The sequence below is a fragment of the Desmodus rotundus genome, chromosome 4 (assembly GCF_022682495.2).
Source record: "Desmodus rotundus isolate HL8 chromosome 4, HLdesRot8A.1, whole genome shotgun sequence".
Lineage (NCBI taxonomy): Eukaryota > Metazoa > Chordata > Mammalia > Chiroptera > Phyllostomidae > Desmodus > Desmodus rotundus.
The window spans coordinates 71,874,369-71,896,837 of record NC_071390.1 but is presented as its reverse complement, the minus strand read 5'-3'; the positions used below and the strand labels follow the sequence as shown (position 1 = coordinate 71,896,837).

Genomic DNA, 22,469 nt, shown 5'->3' with positions numbered 1-22,469 from the left:
CAAAGAACTAGGAGGAGATGAAGAATACAATATCTGAAAAAAAAATACACTAGAAGGAATTAAATGCAGGTTGGATGAGGCAGAGGACCAAATCAGCCAGCTGGAAGATAAGGTAAAAGAAACACACATGCAGAGCAACAAGATGACAAAAGATTCACAAAGAATGAGGATAACATAAGGGAACTTCAGGACAATGTGAAACATAACAACATTCGCACCACAGGAATACCAGAAGGAGAAGAAAAGAAGCAAGGATAAAAAACCTGCTTGAAAAACTAATGATGGAGAACTTCCCTAACTAGGTAAAAGGAAAAGTCATGCAAGTTCAGGAAGCACACAGGGTCCCAATCAAGATGAACCCAAAGAGGACTACTCTAAGACATCATAATTAAAATGCCAAAAGTTAGTGACAAAGAGAGAGTCTTAAAGGTAGTATGGGAGAAACAGATAGCAATATACAGGGAGCTCCAATAAGGCTAGTAACTGATTTCTGAAGAGAAACACTACAAGCCAGGAGGGAATGGCAAGAAATATTCTAAGTAACAAAAAGCAAAGACCTGCAGCTAAGACTACTCAACCAAGAAAGGCTATAATTTAAAATGGAAGATGAAATAAGTAATTTCCCTGACAAAAGAAGGCTGAAACAATACACCTCCATCAAACCAGCATGCAAAACATGCTAAAGGGACTGCTTTAAGAGGTGACGGAAAAGAGTGACAGAGAGAGGAACTCAGCTATAAAGAGAAAAATGGCAATGAATAATTACCTATCAATAATAACCTTAAATGTAAATGGACTAAATTCTCCAATGAAAAGAAATAGGGTAGCTGAATGAATAAGAAAACCTGACCTACACATATGCTTTCTACAAGAGACCCACCTCAGAACAAAAGACCTACACAGACTGAAAGTGAAGGGATGTAAGAAAGTATTCCAAGCAAATGGACGGGAAAAGAAAGCCCAGGTAGCAATACTTACATAAGACAAAATAGACTCGAAAGGGAAGCTCATAAAAAGAGACAGAGAAAGTCACTTCATAATTAATACCTAATGGAGGAATCCATTTAGAAGACATAAACAGATACGAAAATCCTCAACAAAATATTGGCAAACTGCATCCAGCAATACATTAAAAAGAATATACATCATGATCAAGAGGGATTCATCTCGGGGATGCAAGGAGGGTATAATATTCACAAATCAATAAACACAATACACCACATAAACAAGAGAAAAGACAAAAATTACATGATCATATCAATAGATGCAGAAAAAACATTTGATAAAGTACAACATCTATTTACAATAAAAACACTCAGCAAAGTGGGAGCAGAGGGAGCATGCCTCAACATAATAAAGGCCGTATAAGAGAAACCTACAGCCAACATCATATTCAATGGACAAAAACTAAAAGCTTTCCCACTAAGATCAGGAAAGAGACAAGTGTGTTTGCTCTCACCACTTCTATTCAATATAGTATTGGAAGTTCTAGCAACAGTGATTAGACAAGAAAAAGAAATAAAAGGCATCCAAATTGGAAAGGAGGAAGCAAAAATGTCATTGTTTGCAGAAAACATGATACTGTACATAGAAAACCCTATAAACTCCTTGAAAAACTGCTTAACCTAATTAAGTGTCTTTGGCAAAACAGTGGATACAAAGTCAATATTCACAAATCAAAGGCATTTTGTACACAAACAATGAAATATCAGAAACAGAAATCAGGAAAACAATCCCATTTGATACAGCAACAAGAAAAATAAAGTACCTAGGAATAAACAAATGAGGTAAAAGACATGTATTCAGAAAACCACACAACACTGTAGAAAGAAATTAAGGAAGACACAAATAAAGACACATACATGGATGCATATACCATGTTCATGGACTGGAGGAATTAACATTATCAAAATACCCATAAACCAAAAGTAATTTATAGATTGAATGCAATCCGTATTAAAATACCAATGACATAATTCATAGAACAAACATTTCAAAAATTTATATGGAATCATAAGCCACCCTAAATAGCCTCAGCAATTTTGAGAAAGAAGAACAAAATAGGAGGGATCACTATACCTGACGTCAAACTATAATACAGGGCCATGATAATCAAAACATTGCAGTACTGGCAGAAGAACAGACACATAGAATAGTGGAACAGAAAGGAGAGCCCAGAAATAAACCCATGTCACTGTGGTCAATTAATATTTGACAAGGGGGCAGGAACATAAAATGGAGTAAACATAGTCTCTTCAATGAATGGTGTTGGAGATCTGGACAGCTACATGCAAAAAATGAAACTCAACCACCAAATTACACCATACACAAAAATAACTCAAGATGGATAACAGCTTTAAATATAAGTCTTGACAACATAAAAACCCTAGAGGAGAACATAGACAGGAAAATTTCAGATATTCCATGCAGCAATATTCTCACCAATACTTCCCCTAGGGCAAGAGACATAAAAGAAAGAATAAAGAAATGAAACCACATCAAATGAAAATGTTTCTTCATGGCTGGAGAAAACATCAACCAAATGAAAAGGAGACCAATTATATGGGAAAACATATGCCAATGATATCTCAGACAAGGGCTTGATCCCGAAATATATGAAGAACTCACATGACTCCACACCAGGAAGACAAATAATCCAATTAAATATTGGACAAAGGACCTAAACAGACAATTCTCCAAGGAGAACATACAGAGGGCCCAGATACACATTAAAAAATGCTCATCATCACAAGCCATCAGAGAGATGCAAATTAAAACCACAATGAGACACCATTTCACACCGGTCAGAATGGCCATCATAACCAAATCCACAAAACAACAAGTGTTGGTGAGGTGGTGGAGAAAAGGGAACCCCTGTACACTGTTGGTGGGAATGCAGACTGGTGCAGCCACTGTGGAAAATAGGAAGGAATTTCATCAAAAAACTAAAGATGGAACTCCCTTTTGATCCAGTGATCCCACAGCTGGGATTATACCCTAAGAATCCTGAAACACCAATTCAAAAGAACGTATGCACCCCAATGCTCATATTGGCATTATTTACAATAGCCAAGTGCTAGAAACAGCCTAAGTGTCCATCAGTAAATGAGTGGATCAAAAAACAGTGGTACATTTACACAATGGAATACTATGCAGCAGAAAGAAAGAAGGAGCTCCTATGCATTGAGACTGCCTGGATGGAACTGGAGAGTATTATGCTAATTGAAATAAGGCAGGCTGTGAAAGGCAAATACCATATGATGTCACCTGTAAGTGGAACCTAATGAACAAAACAAACAAAGGGGCTAAATAGAACCAGAGACACGGAACTAAGGAACAAACCACAGTGACTAGAGGGAAGGGGAGAGCGGGATAACCAGGGAAGTAAGAGAAGAGGCAAGTAAGGAACATGTATAAAGGACCCCTGAGCAGGGACCACGGGGTGGTGATTGACTGTGGGACCAAGGTTTTAGGGAATGGGTAGTGTAGGGAGAGGATATGGAAAAATTTGGGACCTCTGTAATTGAACAACAATAAAAAAAATAAAATAAATTCCCAATGGTGCGTTATTTTTTTATGAGGATTGCTCTGGCTACCACATTATGGAGTGAATGTACAAGAGGAAGGGTAGAAGCAGGAAGACAAATCAAGATGTTCTGCAGTAATCCATGTGTGATAAGATGGTGCTCAGTACAGAATGGTTAAATTGGAGATTGTACTTAGTGGTTGGATTCTGGCTATATTTTAAAGGTAAAGTCAACAGGAATTTCCTGACAGGTTGGATATAAAGAATAGAAAATGAGAGGAGATAAAGATATGCCTGAGGTGTTTGGTTGGCTTAATCAGCTTTAGGGGTAGGATGGTCATATATTAAGATAAAAACTGGGCAGTTTGTTTTAAAGGGTGGATCATGAGATTCCTCATGGTCATGCTACATTTGAGATATTTAGTAGGCATCCAAATGGATGTATCAGAGAGGAAGCTGGAGTTCGAGAGCAATGTCTGAGTCTTTGATGTAAATTTTGGAGTTGTTGGCAAATGATGTCATATTAGTCAAGGTGCAATCAGGAAATAGGAACCATACAGTAATTTGAACAGGAAAAGTTTGTATTAACAATTATTAACTACAACAGAGAATTGGAGGAACAAGGCATGGGCTACAAAAAAAGAGAACTTCAAAGAATATAATAGCAGATCTAAGGAGTAGCCACTACCCTAGGGCACAGAAAGAGGGCCCAGGAAGAGTCTCCTCTTCCCTCTACCCAGCAGGGTTCTACACCCCATTGGAGGACTATGGCCATGGCTTAATGGTGCCAGGAGTCCCTGTGGCACTGTACCACTGAAACTTACTGAAAATGTCTCTCTAGGTATTGGGAAAGGGGAGGTGTTTCAGAAGAGTCACTCCAGGACAAACCTCCATGACAAACTCTCCTGTGGCGGGGAGAATGAGTGAAGGTGTTGCTGGCCAGCAAGTATTGGAAGACTCAGTCTGGGAGAAGTCACCCACATGCAGAAAGCAGAGCAGAACCAGAAAGAAAATCTGCTTGTTCCTGTAAAGTCTCTCCATCTCCCTCTACTGACAAAACTTAACATCATGCCAGAGTGAAAGGAAAAATATTTTAAGGGCCTGACTCCATTTTTGCCTATGAGCAATCAAGAATGAATTTGTGGCAGAGATATAAAAATTGGTAACTGACACAGATGGCATACAAAAATACAAGAAGAATAACATAACCCAGGACAGGGAATAAATATAGACACAGAAGAAAAAAAGGATAAAGTCTAACTTAAATAGGTCAGGTAGGAGTGGAAGAACCAGTAAAGGCCACTGAGAGGAAAAAGTCAGGCTAGCAGGTGGTGTTCTGAGAGCAAAGTGAACCTAAGACAGTATAGGAAAGGAACCAGAGAACATATTGACAATTCTTGTGAAATTTTGTGACAAGGTAATGTAGAGAAAAGATGTAGCATCTGGTATAGGAAATGGAGTCAAGAGGAGTTTATTTGTTTTGAAGATGAAAGAAATAACTGCATGCTGTATGATGACGAGAATAGTAAAAACTGATGATATTGGGAAAAGAAGAGACTAGCTGGACTGATGCCCCGGAGATAATAGGATCCAGCACTCAAGTGCAGGATTTGTTTAGGTGGACACAGTAAGTTCATCTACAGTAATAAGCAGGGAGCAGAGGAGGGCATTAGTAAATATGGTGGCAGAAGTCAGCAGTGGTGAGAATTTCTACATCCATTTCCATAGTGAAGTAGGATGGAAGGGGGAGGTAGTGGGGTGACGTGGATCCTGGCCAGCAGGATCCGTTGTGGTAGCAGTATTCACATACACACGGACTACAGCGATCCTGTGGGGGGAAAAGGGATGGCAAGGCCACTCCCTCAAGAGGGGAGGGCCCCCGACCCTTGCCTCGACAGGCTTTTATTGTTTTTCTAGGCCCCTTACATCAAAGACGGTCCTCCTTTACTATGCAAAGGTTTGTTTTGGATGGTTATCTTTTGCAGACAAAGGAGAGGGTGTCGCTGAGTACATCAAAGGAGGACATTTGCAGTGTAAAGGGAGAAGTGATCAAAACGGCAAGGTTCCATACCTGGAAGGTCTAGCCCAGATTTTAGGAAGATAAAGATACTCAGTAAACATTTGCTTGTCTCAGGGTGAGGGAGTTTTTAGCAAGAGCAAGTCTCATAGCAGTCTAGGTACAATGCAGGCCTGATTTCCCACTGGAGAACTTATCCATGGACGTGGGTCCCGCCCGCCAACCTCACTCCCCACTGGCTTTTCCGAGTGGGGGCTGAGCCACATTTCCCACGCTTGGAACAGTTCCCCACAGTGGGGAGGACTAAAGAGAGAAGAGAGGTAAGAAATACTCATTTGGAAGAATGGCTTAGACCAAGCAAAAGTTAAAATTATTAAAGTAAGGGCATTCAGCATGATTCTGGGTTTTCCCCTAGCCAATGTTTAGTTGCACTGCTGTAGCATAGAGATGGAGAATTGGGTTTCTGCAGGGTTCTCATTTTACTAAGCAGATGTGATGAGGGAGTTGAGGGAGTTAAGAAAATATGTAGGAGACTCCTGATAATGATTGACCATGGAGTTTAAGCTAGCTTACTAGGGAGGGAGGAGAAGTCATTAAGGGAGGAAGGTAGTAAGATGTGGGTTGGAGGTACAGGTAGGGGTACAGGAGTTTTGGTTTCAAGGAGTAACCTGGAAGTTAGGAGGTGGTAGTCACAGTGGGATGTTTCAGGGTTTGCAGACCTTAGATCTAACAAGTTCTAGAGTATGATTACAAGGACAGTGACATATGTGGAGCCAAGCAGATGTTAGAAGGATTATCTGTATGCTGAAATCTCCAAGAAGTAAGATGGATAGCATTCAAGTTATAAAATTATAAGCACTTCACAGATGAGGAAAGTGTGCACCCTGTAAGGTAGCCTCTCTAGCATAGGAGAATGTATAATGACACTGAGTGGGATACCTGTGAGATACAAAGGGAGAAAAAAGGCTTACTCTAAGGGCATGAAGTAGGGGGGTGGGGGGACTCAATTACTAGAGTGCACTAGAGTTTTGTGGGGCACAAGAACTGTGCCCTGTGGGGCAGTGGTAGGATACTGAAAACCTCCAAGACAAGATGTAGATAGAAACTCTGTAGGCACAAGCTCACCCGAGAAGGGGGTTAGATGACATCCAAGGCAGTCCTTCATATGGGAATGGCCAAATTTGTGCTAGAAGAAACCTGCAAGAGGCTGCATTCTTTCATGGAAAGCCCCTTTCCCAGGAACAGAGAAAGGCGGAGGCATTTCATGTTGGGTCAGCTTGTCCCTACCCTCAGAGTCTGTTTGTCCTGGCAAAAGAGGGAATTATAGCATGAATGGAGCCAAAAAAACATCCATCTCTGTCCTCTTTAAGGCTGACCAAGCAGTCAAGCCACAGCAACTCCCAAACGAGTGATATTCCACTAGGCCAGTTTGGGGATGGGCGCGGTGACTCTCGAACGAATAGAACAAAATGTTAGTCCAGGCTTTGTCCTGCACCAAGGGACAGGTGCCAGGCTGCACTGTCATCACAGCCTCCCTGGTCACTCTGGCGTCTGTGGCACAGTATGCTGGGAATCTCAGATCAGTAGTACCACATTTTGCCGTGTAAAACGCGCTCCCGTGTATAATGCACACCCACATTTTTGGTCCAAACTTTCAGGAAAATATCTTTCATTTTAACTTTTGAATTCAATTATTTATTTATATTTTTAAAGATTTTATTTATTTTTAGAGAGAGGGGAAGGGAGGAAGAAAGGGAGAGAAACATCAATGTGTGGTTGCCTCTCACAAGCTCCCTACTGGGGACCTGGCCCACACCGCAGGCATGTGGCCTAATTGGGAAACAACCTGTGACCCTTTGCTTCACAGGTTGGCACTCAATCCACTGAGCTCCACCAACCAGGGCTAATTATTTATATTTAGATACTTATTTTTATATTATAAAGAAGTTTTAGCATTTTTAAACATTATGGTACAAGAAATCCAATGTAACAAAAAAGTATAAACACAAGAACAGATAGTAGGTAATTACCCATGTATAATGCACATCCTTATTTCATCCAAAAAATTTTGGGCAAAAAACTACTGGCCATTATACAGAGCACAATACGGTAACTGTTGTGGGGGCGGTCCCAGTGCCCCTGTTTCCGTGGGCGGTCACAATGGCTCCGGAAGTACGGAAGGACGCTGAGCGCAGACTTCCCACCAGCCCAGCCATTAGCCAATCACAAGTCTTCCTTATGGCTCTGCCTGGAAAGTCGTCCCACCACAGGTCTCTTTCTTTTGCCCTCTCCTAGTTTCCTGTCGGAGTTACAATACTCGCCTAGGGCGTCTTTCCATTTCCGTCTGTTCTCCACGTGGGCCTGAGGGAGAGAAGCAGCTGTGAACTAGGTAACTAGCCGGGCCGGGGGAAGGAGGTGGTAATGGGGTCTCTGGGGTTGGGGCGCTGGGAGGGTGGCGCGTGGAGCGCCTAAGGTCCTCCTTCAGTCTCTCGGGCAGTCTTTTCCCCACTGACTCAGACACAGCTGCAGGCTAAGTGCTCCGAAGTCGTTGGAGTGCCTCATGATTTTGTATTGAGACCCTAGACTGAAAGAGGAGATGGGAGGGAGAGTTGAGAGGTCGTTTCAAGGCGGAATAGTACTAACCGGTGACTTAGACTTGAGTCACATTTCTTAATTCCAAAATGCGCTTCCTCCCCCCTCACCTCCACCCCGCAAAAGGACCAAGTCATCAAGTACGTACAAGTTTGAAATCAGAATGTAGAGAAAAGTAATGGCCTAGAGTCACATAGCTATTTAGTTTCAAAGTGCTCCTGGAATCCAGCTCTCCTGACTCCCTAGTAGCATTTCTTGACGTTATGTGGTGTGTATCGATTTGCTAAATATTTCCGCTGTTGTATGTGGAAACCCGACAGACCTACAGTGCAACCTTCTGATGTGGACCTTAGTGCATGGCTCTGAAGACATTAGTTTGAATTTCCTCCACTGGTCAGATCATAGCCGTAGTCATCTCCTGGCACAGTGCTTAGCACATCATAGGCAGACACATACATTTTTTGAACTGAAGTTAATTCAGTACCTCAATTTGATGACGTGATCCCCCGCTCCCCTTTTTTAAAACCATGTTCTCATACTGCATGCAGCCTGATTTCCTTTAAAAACTGAATCTAGTGGTTCCCAATTTAGGGGACATGATTTATTGGGAAGTTCAGAAATCGAGGGTTTCGGCAAATCTGTGTGGTCTCTAGGCATCATCCATAACTCACCATATCTCACACAGGTAGACTACTGTTTTTTAAATGTATATAGGTGGTTATAATTTAGTAGTTATACAGAATCAAACTAAAAGTAATACTGCTATCATGTTCGAGGGTTATTAAAGTGCTTTATTTTTTTTTAAATAAAATGTCTTAAAAATGGTGTACATTTGGAGCCACTTAATTAGTCCAATTGACATTTAAGGCTGAGCTGTCCAATATAGTAACTACTGGTCACATATGACTATTTAAGTTTAGAATTGAATTAATTAAAATAAAATTTCAATTTCTCAGTTTCATGTGGTACAGCATGTGGCTAGTGGCTACTGGGTTGAAAAGTATAGTTATAGAATGTTTCCATCATTGTAGAAATGGAACAATGTTGATGTAGAAACTTAAGATGAATAGGTAGTAACCTAAGGAGAGGTAACCTAATTTATAGCATAGCAGAGCGTTGAATTTGGGCATAATATTAAGCAGTGCCTACTCATGTTGGGTGAACAAATACATTACTTTTTAAAAGAAAAAGAATGAAATTTATTGTTTTGCCCTGGGTGTTGTCTGGATTATAAAATACTTCCCCCACCCCCACCTCATTCAATGTAGGTTAGAGTTACTTGTGAATTAGTAAAAAGTCACTATGGAAACTAAGGACCAGAAGAAACACAGAAAGAAAAACAGTGGGCCCAAAGCTGGTAAGAAAAAGAAACGACATCTGCAGGATCTCCAACTTGGTGATGAAGAAGACACCCAGAAGAGAAACCCCAAAGCTTTTGCAGTCCAGTCTGCTGTACGGATGGCACGATCCTTTCACAGGTACATTTAGTTGGATTCTTATGGTTCTTTCATTTTTTTTCTTTTTAAACAGTAAGAGTTTCTTCAGATGATTTTTAGATTCATGAGTCTATTCAGCTCTGAAGGACATGGGGATGCATGCTGTATTCCTTTTACTAAAATATGGGAAATATTTCCTGTGGAAGTTGCCTTGCCACCAGCATCTGTATACTGATTGGATTTTTTTTGCCGAAGAAAAAAAGCTTAGGAGTTTTTCTTTATAGAATTTATATGTCCATAAATTTTAAAGAATTTCTATGGTAATCAGTGTGCTTGTGTTCTTTTTTTTTCATCTGGGTATGTTTTATATAATTGTAATGTGCAATATTAAATAGTTTTATTTAATGAATTCTTATTATGTGCCAAGAAGTGTACTTTAAACATGATTGAATTAGATTCTTCTAGTAGGAGAGCCAAATTTTAACTGCATAGCTTCTGTTCTTATTCATTATGATTCATTGTCTCCGTGTATGCCCTTTCTCTTTTTAAACTATTGTAATCAACTAATAAAACTATACAACATTCTACACTGTTGAAATGGTTATTTGCACTGGAGCCAGAAATTAACAAGTTAATTGTATCTATATATTGTCTGTTCTGCTCTCTTTAAAATCTTTACTTATAAGGATAATGCCTTTTATATTTTGAAAATGAATGTACTTGTTTTTTTTTTAACAAATAGGACTCAGGATTTGAAGACAAAAAAGCATCACGTTCCAGTAGTTGATCGAACTCCACTAGAGCCCCCTCCAATAGTGGTGGTGGTGATGGGGCCTCCAAAAGTTGGAAAGAGCACTTTGATTCGATGCCTCATTCGGAACTTCACTAGGCAGAAGCTGACGGAGATCAGAGGCCCTGTGACAATTGTGTCAGGTGGGAGGGTGCTACCCAAGACTGACATGGCAGGTGGTGTTGTCTGAGAAGCATGCATGTCTTTGTTGAACTTTTTTTTTAATCCTTACCTGAGGATATATTTATTGATTTGAGAGAGAGAGAGAGAGAGATGGGCAGTGGGAAGGGAAAGAGAGAGAGAGAGAGTGATATCAATGTGAGAAACATCAATCAGTTTCCTCCTGTATGTGCCCCACAAAGGGATCAAACCTACAAGCTAGGTATGTGGTATATTCCCTGACTAGAGATGGAAGCCTCAACCTTTTGGTGTATAGGACAAGGCTCCAACCAACTGACTCACACAGCCAGGGCTGTTGAACACTTTTTAACTGGTAAATGCTAAAGTAATACTGTCACTTCATACTACCTCTCTTGTAGTTTTACTAAGTTGGCTGTAGCTTCAGAGAAAGATAGATTCCTAGAGATAATAATGATGTAGATGTATACCTTATTCTGACTGCAGTGTGGATGTGCTACGTATGTTCCTCTGAAAGGCTTGGCAGTCTGGGCATGCTGGCTTGGTCATGCTGAGCACCTTCATTTAACAGATAGCAGGTACTTCCATTCTTGTGGAAGTAAGGGAGTTTTTCTATTTTTTTTCTGTGAGAATTTATCTGCTTTGGAAGATGGTACCCTACCTAAATTTGAAGGAAGATGAAAAAGATTCCCAAAATGACAGTGGGAGAATCTGAACTTTTTAAAAAAAAATTATTTATTTTTGGAGACAGGGGAAGGGAGGGAGAAAGGAGGGAGAGAAACATCAATGTGTGGTTGCCTCTTATGTGGCGCCCAATGGGGACCTGGCCTGCAACCCAGGTATGTGCCCTGACTGGGAATCGAACCGGTGAACCTTTGGTTTGCAGCCCGCGCTCAATCCATTGAGCTACACCAGCCAGGGCAGAATCTGAAATTTTATTGTAGCAATAATGTGCAGTTGACCCTTAAATTGCACAGGTCTACTTATGTGTGGATTTTTTTTTTTTTTTTATAAATGTACAGTTGGCTTTATGTATTCCTAGGTTTCACGTCTGCAAATTCAACACCATGGATCAAAAAGAGTATTTTTGATCTGTGGTTAGGAGTCTGCCTGTGGATGCCAACTGTGTACATTGTCATATGCCATTTTATGTAAGGCACTTGAGCACCTGTGGATTTTGATATCCATGGGCATTCTGGAACCAATTCCCCATGGATACCAAGGGATGACTGAAGTTTTGGGGAAGTCAAAAGTTAAATGCAGGTTTTCCACTGCTCAGAGATATTGTTCTAACCTCCTTGTTCAAGAGTCAACTGCAGTAGGACTGAGGCCTTTCTTTGTCTTTAAGACATTCTATTATGGTGATAATTTCTTTATTTTTAGTTTAGAAATAAAGATTATTCCATGAACATTCTGTTACATTAGGTTTGAGGGTTTTTTAGCTATAATGGAAACATAGGATGCTTTGATAGAGATAGAAGTGTTGGCCCACTGCAGAACAGCAGGATCAGGGACACGAAACTTACCTGTCTGCCCATTTTAGTTGGAATTTTACCTGTTTGAGCACTTTATTCATGAGAGTAGGCTTCTGGTGATGTTTTAAAATTAGAGAACATAGCAATAAAACCAAGATGGAATATATTTTATCAATTTTTGCCTATAAAAATGAACTTTTTGCCTATTCTTCCCTGTAAGTATATATGGCGTTTTACTGGATGCAGTTAAAAATGTTAATTAGAGTTAATGGATATATTTTTTCAAGATTTCTTTAAAAGGAAAATTTTCATCTTTTCACTTATAGGTAAAAAGCGTAGACTCACCATTATTGAATGTGGATGTGACATTAACATGATGATTGACCTGGCTAAAGTAGCAGATTTGGTAAGTTGGTATGGGCAGTAGAATTTTTGATGGGGACTTAGAGCAGTGTAGTCCCATATTGATTATTTATCCCATGTTGAAGGGAAGAAAGGTTTATGATTACTAGAGAAATGTATTATCAGGGATGCAACAGATGTGTTTGAATTGATGATGATGATCCTGATAATTATTTTTATAATAAAAATAGAAGGTGTACAATGAATTTTAAAATCTAAAAGCAAATCACAGGACAGAAAACCTTTAATGATCATAGCTAATAAAAGCTCACTGAGATATACATATGTGCATACATATATACATGCATACATACAAGAGTAAGTAGCATTACTTAGATTCTTACTGGGCACTGTGCTTTCTACAAATAGCTTATCGAAACCCCCAGTCTGCCTTAGATATAAATATGTATTATCTCCAGTTTACATATGATGAAATCAAGGCTCCCAGAAGTTAAATAATTTTGGGGGAGTGGGAACTCTGCTCTTGGATGGTGCCAGAACCTCCATTCTAAAAGATTATGATAAAATAAATACATGGATTGTCCTTGAGAAGTTGTGAGAGTTTGTAATAAAAAAATGTATATAGTATTCAACATATGGAAATTGTGCAGCTTCAGTTGCATTTACAGACATGATACTGTTCATCAATTTTTTAAACTAGCAAAAGTAAAGCCAAAGTGAAAAAAAAATTAAGCCATATAAAGAGTGGGGAAACATACATTTTTTTTATTGTTGTTCAGTTACAGTTTTCCGTTTTCCCTTTGCTCTTCCCTGCCCCGCCCCAGAGTCAATCCCCACCCCATTGTCCTTGCCCATGAGTCCTCTAGTCATGTTCCTTGACTTCCCCTACCCTTACTTTCCCCATTTTCCCCCTCCACCACCCCCTCTGGTCACTCACAGTTCTTTATTTCCATGTCTCTGATTCTATTTTGCTTGTTTGTTTCTTTTGTTCATTGGGCTCCTCTTATAGGTGAGATGTTATGGTGCTTGTATTTCACTGCCTAGCTTATTTTACTTAGCATAATACTCTCCATTTCCATCCATGCTGTCACTAAGGGTAGGAGTTCTTTCTTTCTGCTGCATAGTATTCCATTGTGTAAATGAACCACAGTATTTTGTACTACTCATTTACTGATGGATACTTAGGGTGTTCCCATCACTTGGCTACTGTAAATAATGCTACTGTGAACATTGGGGTACATAGGTTCTTTTGTACAGGTGACTTAGGATTCTTAGGGTATAATCCCAGCCGTGGGATCATTGGATCAAAAGGGAGTTCCATGTTTAGTTTTTTGATGAAATTCCATACTGCTTTCCACAGTGGCTGCACCAGTCTACATTCCCACCAACAGTGTACTAGGGTTCCCTTTTCTCCACAACCTCGCCAGCACTTGTTTGTTGATTTATTAATGATGGCCATTCTACCTGATGTGAAGTAGTATCTCATTGTGTTTTAATTTGCATCTTTCCAATGGCTAGTGATGTTGAGCACTTTTGCATGTATCCCTGGGCCCTCTGCATGTCCTCCTTGGAGAAGTGTCTGTTAGGGTTCTTTGCCCATTTTTAATTGGATTTTTTGTATTCCTGGAGTGAAGTCATGTGAGTTCTTCGTATATTTTGGAGATCAAACCATTGTCTGAGGTATCATTTCCAAATATGTTTTCCCATACGGTTGGTTCCCTTTGCATTTTGTTGATGTTCTCTTTAGCATTGCAGAAGTTTTTAATTTGCTCTAGTCCCATTTGTTTATTCTTTCTTGTATCCCTTGCCCTAGTGCAGGGGTATCAAACTCATTTTTACTGAGGGCCACATCAGCCTCGCGGTTGCCTTCAAAGGGCCGAAATCATTTTAGGATTGTATAAATGTAGCTACACCTTAACTGTTAAGGAGTTGAAATTACATTTGGCTCTTTGAAGGCAACTGTGAGGCTGCTGTGGCCCCTGTAAAAATGAGTTTGACACCCCTGCCCTAGAAGGATGTATTGGTGAAAATGTTGCAGCATAGGATATCTGATTTTCCTGCTTATGTTCTCCTTTAGGACTTTTATGATGTCCCTTTTTTAAAATTTATTTTATTTTTTTATTGTTGTTCAAATACAGTTTTCTGCCTTTTCCCCCCACCCCTCCCCACCACCCTATCCCTTCCCACCTCCTTTCCCTGTATCCATCCACTCCCTCCGCCTTGTTATTATCCATGTGTTCTTTATAATTGTTCCTGTAAACCCTTTGCCCCCATTATCCCCTCCCCTCTCCCCTTTGGTCACTGTCAGCCTGTTCACAATTACAGAGTATTTGGTTATATTTTGCTTGCTTGTTCATTTTTTGATTAGGTTCCAGTTAAAGGTGAGATCATATGGTGTTTGTCCCTCACCTCCTGGCTAATTTCACTTAGCATAATGCTCTCCAGTTCCATTCATGCTGTTGCAAAGGGTAGGAGCTCCTTTCTTTTTGCTGTGTAGAATTCCATTGTGTAAATGTACCCTAGTTTTTTGACCCATTCGTTTACTAAGGGGCACCTAGGTTGCTTCTGGCACTTGGTTACTGTAAATTGTGCTGATGTGAACATTGGGGTGCATAGGTTCTTTTGGATTGGTGTTTCATGGTTCTTAGGATATAATCCTAGCAGTGGAATTGACAGGTCAAAAGGAAGTTCCATTTTAAGTTTTCTGAGGAAATTCCGTACTGTTTTCCACAGTGGCCTCATCAGTCTGCAATCCTACCAACAATGTACTAGGGTTCCCTTTTCTATACAACATCTCCAACACTTGAGGTTTGTTGCTTTGTTTATGATGGCCATTCTCACCGGGGTGAAGTGGTATCTCATTGTGGTTTTAATTTGCATCTCTCTGATGGCTAGTGATGCTGAGCATCTTTTCATATGTCACTGGAACCTCCATATGTCCTACTTGGAATAGTGTCTGCTCAAGTCCTTTTCTCATTTTTTAATAGGGGTGTTTGTCTTCCTGGAGGGGAGTCGTGTGAGTTCTTTATATATTTTGGAGATCAGTCCTTTGTCCGAGGTATCATTGGCAAATATGTTTTCCCATACTGTTGGTTCTCTTTTCATTTTAATGCTGTTTTCTTTAGCCATGCAGAAGCTTTTTATTTTCATGAGATCCCATTTGTTTATTCTTTCATTTATGTCCCTAGGGGACATATTGGTGAAAATATTGCTGAATGGAATATCTGATATTTTCCTTCCTTTGTTCCCCTCTCGGACTTTAATGGTGTCATGACTTACATTTAAGTCTTTTATCCACCTTGAATTTATTTTTGTGTGTGGTATAAGTTGGTGGTCGAGTTTCATTATTTTGCATGTAGCTGTCCCGCTCTCCCAACACCATTTGTTGAAGAGGCTATTTTTGCTCCATTTTATGCTGCTGCTCCCTTTGTCAAATATTAATTGACCATAGAGACTTGGGCTTTTTTCTGGGCGCTCTATTCTGTTCCATTGGTCCATGTGTCAGTTCTGATGCCAGTACCAGGCTATTTTGATTACAGTGGCCTTGTAATTCTGTTTGATATCAGGTATTGTGATCCCTCCTACTTTGCTCTTCTTTCTCAAAATGGCTGCACCTATTCGGGGTCGTTTATGGATCCATAAAAGTTTTTAAAGTATTCTATATCTGTGAAATATTCCATTGGTACTTTAATAGGTGTTGCATTGAATCTATAAATTCCTTTGGGTAATATGGCCATTTTGATGATTTTAATTCTTCCAATCCATGAACATGGTGTATGTTTCCATTTGTTTGTGTCTTCCTTAATTTCTTTCTTCAGTGTTGTGTAGTTTTCTGAGTACAGGTCTTTTACCTCCTTGTTTGGTTTTATTCCTAGGTATTTTATTTTTCTTGATCGTATATCAGATGAGATGTTTTTCTTCATTTCTGTTTCTGATTGCTGGTGTACAAACATGCCTTTGATTTCTGAATATTGACTTTGTATCCCGCTGTTTTGCCAAATTCAATTCTTAGGTCAAACATTTTTTTGGTAGAGTCTAAGGGTTTTCTATGTATACTATCATGTCATCTGCAAACAATGACAGATTTGTTTCCTCCTTTCCCATTTGAATGCCTTTTATTTCTTTTTCTTGTCTGATTGCTGTGGCTAAGACTTCCAATGCTATGTTGAATAGGGGTGTTGAGAGTGGACATCCTTCACTTCTTCCTGATCTTAGTGGGAAAGCTTTTAGTTTTTGCCCACTGAGTATGATGTTGGCTGTAGGTCTCTCATATATGGCCTTTACTATGTTGAGGAATTCTCCCTCTACTCCCACTTTGCTGAGTGTTTTTATCATAAATGGGTGCTGTACCTTATGAAATGCTTTTTCCTCACCTATTGATATGATCATGTAATTTTTGTTTCCTTTTGTTATGTGATGTATTACGTTTATTGATTTGCGAATGTTGTACCATCCTTGCATCCCTGGGATGAATCCCACTTGCTCATGGTGTATGGTCTTTTTAATGTGTTGCTGGATGCGGTTTGCCAATATTTTGTTGAGGATTTTAGCGTCTGTGTTTATCAGTGATATTGGCCTGAAGTTTTCTTTCTTTGTTGCATCTTTATCTGGTTCTGGGATGAGGGTGATGCTGACTTCATAAAAAGAATTTATGAGTTTTCCATCTTGAATTTTTTGGAATAATCTGTGAAGAATAGGGGTTAGCTCTTCCTTATATGTTTTATAGAATCTTCTGTGAAACTGTGTGGTCCAGGGATTTTGTGTGCTGGGAGTTTTTTTTATTACTGCTTTAATTTTGTCAGCTGTTACTGGCCTGTTCAGGCTTTCTGCTGCTTCTTCATTCAGTTTTGGGAGATTATATTTTTCTAGAAAGTTGTCCATTTCACCTAGGTTTTCAAATTTCTTGGCATGTAGTTCTTTTCAGTAATTTCTTACGATCCTTTGTATTTCTGTGGTATCCGTTGTAATCTTTTCTGTTTCATTTCTGATTGTGTTTATTAGGGTCCTCTCTCTTTTTTTGTTGATGAGTGTGCTTAAAGGCTTGTCGATTTTGTTTATCTTTTCAAAGAACGAGCTTCTGGATTTATTGATCCTTAGAATTGTGCTTTTAAAGTCTATGTCATTTAATTCTCCTCTGATCTTGGTTATTTCCTTCCTTCTACTTGCTCTGGGCTGTCTTTGTTGTTGTTCCTTGAGTTCTTGTAGGTGTGGGATTAGGGTGTTTGTGTGAAATGTCTCAATTTTTTTTAATAGGTCTGTATCGCTATGAATTTCCGTCCCAGGACTGTCTTCATTGTGTCCCATAAATTTTGGGTTGTTGTGAGTTCATGTTCATTTGTTTCCAGAAACTTTTGATTTTTTCCTTGATCTCGTTCTTGACCCATTCATTGTTTATTAGCATGTTATTCAATCTCCCTGAGTTTGAGGGTTTTTGAGTTTTTTCCTTGAGGTTGGTTTCTAGTTTCAGTCCCTTGTGGTGACAGAAAATACTTGATATGATTTCATTTTTCTTGAATTTGTTGAGGCTTGTTTTGTGTCCTATCATGTGGTCTATCTTTGAAAATGTTCCGTGTGCATTTGAAATGAATGTGTATTTTGCTTCTTTGGGATGAAAGCCTCTCTATATATATCCATTAAGTCCATTTGATCTAGGACATTGTTCAGTGCTGCAATATCGTGGTTGATATTTTGTTTGCAAGATGTATCCATTTTTGACAGTGTGGTGTTGAAATCCCCTACTATAATTGTGTTGCTGTCAATAACTTTTTTGAAGTTCTCCAAGATTTTCTTTATGTTTTTGGGTGCTCCTAAGTTTGGTGCATATCTATTTACAATGTTTATGTTTTCTTGATGGATTTTTCTCTTGAGTATTATCAGGTGACCTTCTGGGTCTCTTTTTATGGCCCTTTTTATGAAGTCTGTTTTGTCTCATGTGAGTATTGCTACCCCGGCTTTTTATCCATATCCGTTTGCTTGGAATATTTGTTTCCAGCCCTTCACTTTCAGTCTGTGTAGATCTTTCATTCTGGTGGGTCTCTTGTAGGCGGCATATGTGTGGGTCATGTTTTCTTATCCATTCAGCTATTCTATGTCTTTTGATTGGAGCATTTAATCCATTTATATTTAAGGTTATTATTGATAGGTAATTATTCATTGCCGTTTTTTTGTACCTGTGTTATTCTCCCTCACTCTTTTCCTTCCTTTTTTTAAAGCAGTCCCGTTAGCATCTCTTACATAGCTGGTTTGGTGGAGGTGTATTCTTTCAGACTTCTTTTGTCTGGGAACCCCTTATTTGGCTTTCCATTTTTATTGAGAGCTTTGTTGGATGACGTTGTCTTGGTTGCAGGCTTCTGGTTTTCAGTACTTATAATACTTCTTGCCATTCTCTTCTGGCTTGGAGGGTTTCCATTGAGAATTCAGCTGCTAGCCTTATCGGAGCTCCCTTGTATGTTACTTCCTGTTTCTCCCTTGCTGCTTTTAAGGTCTCTCTTTGTCTTGGAATTATGGCATTTTAATTATGATGTGTCTTGAAGTGGCCCTCTTTGGGTTCCTCTCGATTGGGACTCTCTGTGTTTCCTGGGTTTGTGTGACTTTTTCTCTCATCCATTTAGGGAAGTTTTCCCTCATTACTTTTTCTAACAGGTTTTCTATCCCTTGCTCTTCTTCTGGTATCCCTAGTATACGGATATTATTACATTTCATGTTGTCGTGCAGTTCCCGTAATACCTCTTCGTTCTAACACCTTTTCTTGCTCTATCTGGGTGTTTTTTTCTATCTTGTCCTTCAGCTTGCTGATTCAATCCTATGCTTCATCCAGCCTGCTTGTAAGTCCTTCTGATGTGTTTTTTATTCCCAAGATTTTATTGTTCATGTCTTCCTGGTTTTTATATATAGTTTCTGTTTCCTTTTTCATGCTGATTTAGTTCTCACTCAGTTCCCTGCAGTTGTCTGTGAGTTCCTTGAACGTCCTCATAACCATTCTTTTGATTTCTATATCTGATAGTTTGGTTCTTTGCTTTCATTAAGCTCTTTTAGTGGGGAGTCTTCCATTCCTTTTGATTGCATGGTCTTTTTTTGTCTCCCCATTTTAGGTGACTCTTTTTGTTTGTTTCTGCACATCCTGATGTTTCACTTTGGTAGCTATCTTTGTAGGGTGAACTTCTATGGTAGGAATTCTGTGAGGTTCAGTGGTGTATTCTCTTTGATCTCTTTGTCAGGACTCTCTAGCTTTGCCCTTCCGTTTGTGTGGGCTCTTTTGTTGTCATTGGGGTTTTACCTTTTGCTGGTTCCTTTGTTGGTGGTTTTTCTCCTCCAGCTGTTATACTGATGTTCACAGCTCCCACCAATTCTTGTATTTGATCAATGGCAGGGGGTAGGCAGAATGGATTAAGACAGCGGGAGCGTATCTTATTGGATGTATAATAGCAGCAAGTAGAGAAGAAATAGGAGATTCTTTGGATAAGTGAAGAGTTAACTGTTGTATTTCACCCAACTAGCCACTTTTTATAAAAGGTGAAAGAGAGGTAAGACTCTTGTTAGAGAGGAGGATGATTGTGAGCTGAATCCAGAAAACAGTGCTTGTACAAAGTTAGATGATCAGATATAGTGAGATTAAAGGATAGAAAGTAGGCGTAGTGTGAGAGATAATAGAGTTAACCACAATAATGATAATGCTCAGGAATAAAGTGAAGTGAGCCAAGATCATGGAGGGTTGCTGTGTAGTGTGTACAATTGTATGGAACAACAATTATTTACAATAGTACTGTAACAACAATAATATGACAAGAAATATATGATTTGGATGACCAGGGTAGAAAGTACCCGATCAACAGTTGTGTGTTATTGGAACACGAGTGAAATGAAAGAAGGGAAATTAAAATACAATAAAGAAAGAATAAGGAAAACCAGTCAAACAATGCAATTAAACAGAGAAATAGTACAAGGAAAACTAAACATAAGGAAGAGAAATAAAGAAAATACTATTAAAATAAAAGTAAAAATAATGAAAAAAAAAATAATACGCATGAACAATAAAATGCCAGCTCTCTGGAATAGCAAAGTGACATTTATCTCAGTTTCTCAGTTTTTGGGGTTAGCCTTATGCTCCCTCTTTTGATCTGTCTGTGGACCCTTTGTAACTCCATGTCTTATTGTCTCAGTTGGGGGAAACAAAAAAAGGGAAAAAAGAGAGAGGAACCAAAAAGAAAAAAAAAATAATAAGCATCTTGCTGACTTTAAAACTGTTCAGCAAGTTCTGCTGGTCTTCCTAGATGCCACAGGAAGAGGTGGGCTGGGCTTCGCTCTTCTCCCTTCCTATGGTTTTGAGTGGATGGGTACCAGGTATGGGCCACAATATTCACAGTTTTCCAGCCTCTGGCACATGTCCTCCATGAGCTGCCAGGCTTAAATCAGCCATTTAGCTGCTCACAGCGTGAGACAAGGCAAGCGGGGTAGTTCCACGCTAGGCCACTTAGTCTCTGGGAATGGGCAACTGAAATCACCCTCGGGGGGAACCAGTCATTGCTGGAGAGTTCCTTACAAAGCTGCTGCCTGCCATTCTCAACAAGCGCAAGGCTTTCCACACAGCCCAACTTTCCAACCAGTCTAGAGACTATCTGAGTCAGGGTCCGACATGGCCCAACTCCTCCCTTCTCCAGGTGTTGCCTGGCACCCCAATTTCTCTGATGCTGGCGTCCACGGTCCCAGCGGATGTGTACCGCCTGTGTGTGTCTCCCACTCCGTCTCTATTACCCCCAGCAACTTCCAGCATCCAGGTCCCTCCTGGTGCTGGGGTGTCCTCCCTGCTCTGGTAGGTGAGGCAGCTGGTGATCTAACTTTCCTCCCCATATCCTGAGGCAGGTGCCAGGCTAGAGGCCACAGCAGCCCTGGTCCCCTGCACAGATCTAAGGGACCTTACTGTCCCAGCACAGTCTCTTCACTGTCTGTTTTTCAATGTCCTCTACAATTTTTGGCCTCCAAACTTCATATAAACTGGGATTCCGTTGGCTGTTCACTCTGTTCCTCAGATGATCGGCTATGTGTTCCAGCTGGACACAGGGAGAACTGGGCTCTGCTCCCATCTCCCTGCCATCTTCTCCTGGTGTCACTTCTTATATTTAAGTCTTTTATCCGTCTTGTGTTCATTTTGGTGGATGGTATAAGTTGGTAGTATAGTTTCATGTTTTTGTGTGTACTTGTCCCAATCTCCCAACAACATTTATTGAAGAGGCTATATTCACTCCATTTTATGCTCCTGCCCACTTTGTTGAATATTAACTGACTCTATTGACATAGGTTTATTTCTGGGCTCTCTATTCTGTTCCATTGATTTATGTGTCTGTTCTTGTGCCAGTACCACACTGTTTTGATTATAGTGGCCTTGTAATTTAGTTTGATACCAGGTATTATGATCCCACCTACTTTTTTCTTGTTTCTCAAAATTACTGAGGCTATTCAGGGTCATTTATGGTTCTGTAGGTATTTTTAAAATATTTGTTGTATATTGGTGAAGTATTGTCATTGGTATTTTGATAGGGATTGTATTGATTCTATAGATTTCTTTGGGTAGTATGGACAGACATTTTAATGTTGTTAAGTCTTCTAATCCATGAACACGGTATATGTTTCCATTATTTTTGTCTTTCTTAATTTCTTTCTTCAGTGTTGTGTAGTTTTCTGAGTACAGGTCTTTTATCTCCTTGGTTAAGTTCATTCCTAAGTATTTTATTTTTTCTTGTTGCTATAGTAAACGTTTTTTTTTTTTTCTTGAATTTTGTTTTTGATATTTCATTGCTGGTGTAGAAAAATGCCTTTGGTTTGTGAATTTTGACTCTATATCCCGCAGTTTTACAAAATTTATTTATGAGGTGGAGTACTTTTTTGGGGTAGTCTGTAGGTTTTTCTGTATACATTATCATGTCATCTGCAAACAATGATAGCGTTGCTTCCTCCTTTTCAATTTGCATGCCATTTATCTCATTTTATTTTCTTTAATATATTTTATTGATTATGCTATTAACAGTTGTCTCATTTTTACCCCCTTTATTCATCGCTGCTCTGCACTGCTCCCTCCCACCCACATTCCCCGTTTAGTTCATGTCTATGGGTTGTACATATAATTTCTTTGGCCCCA

The 22,469-nt window shown here is 39.6% G+C and overlaps 1 protein-coding gene across 3 annotated transcripts in view; it reads left to right on the top strand.

The window, feature by feature from the left end:
* Positions 1 to 7,779: 7,779 nt before the first annotated feature.
* Positions 7,780 to 22,469, top strand: part of BMS1 (BMS1 ribosome biogenesis factor) — a 54,760-nt gene continuing 40,070 nt past the window's right edge. For all 3 annotated transcript variants that reach the window (XM_045196032.3, XM_024561136.4, XM_024561135.4), the window contains exons 1-4: positions 7,780 to 7,932; positions 9,404 to 9,613; positions 10,314 to 10,504; positions 12,301 to 12,380. In XM_045196032.3, the coding sequence (XP_045051967.2) occupies positions 9,438 to 9,613; positions 10,314 to 10,504; positions 12,301 to 12,380 (447 nt within the window). In that variant the 5' untranslated portion in view covers positions 7,780 to 7,932; positions 9,404 to 9,437. The remainder of the gene's footprint in view (positions 7,933 to 9,403; positions 9,614 to 10,313; positions 10,505 to 12,300; positions 12,381 to 22,469) is intronic.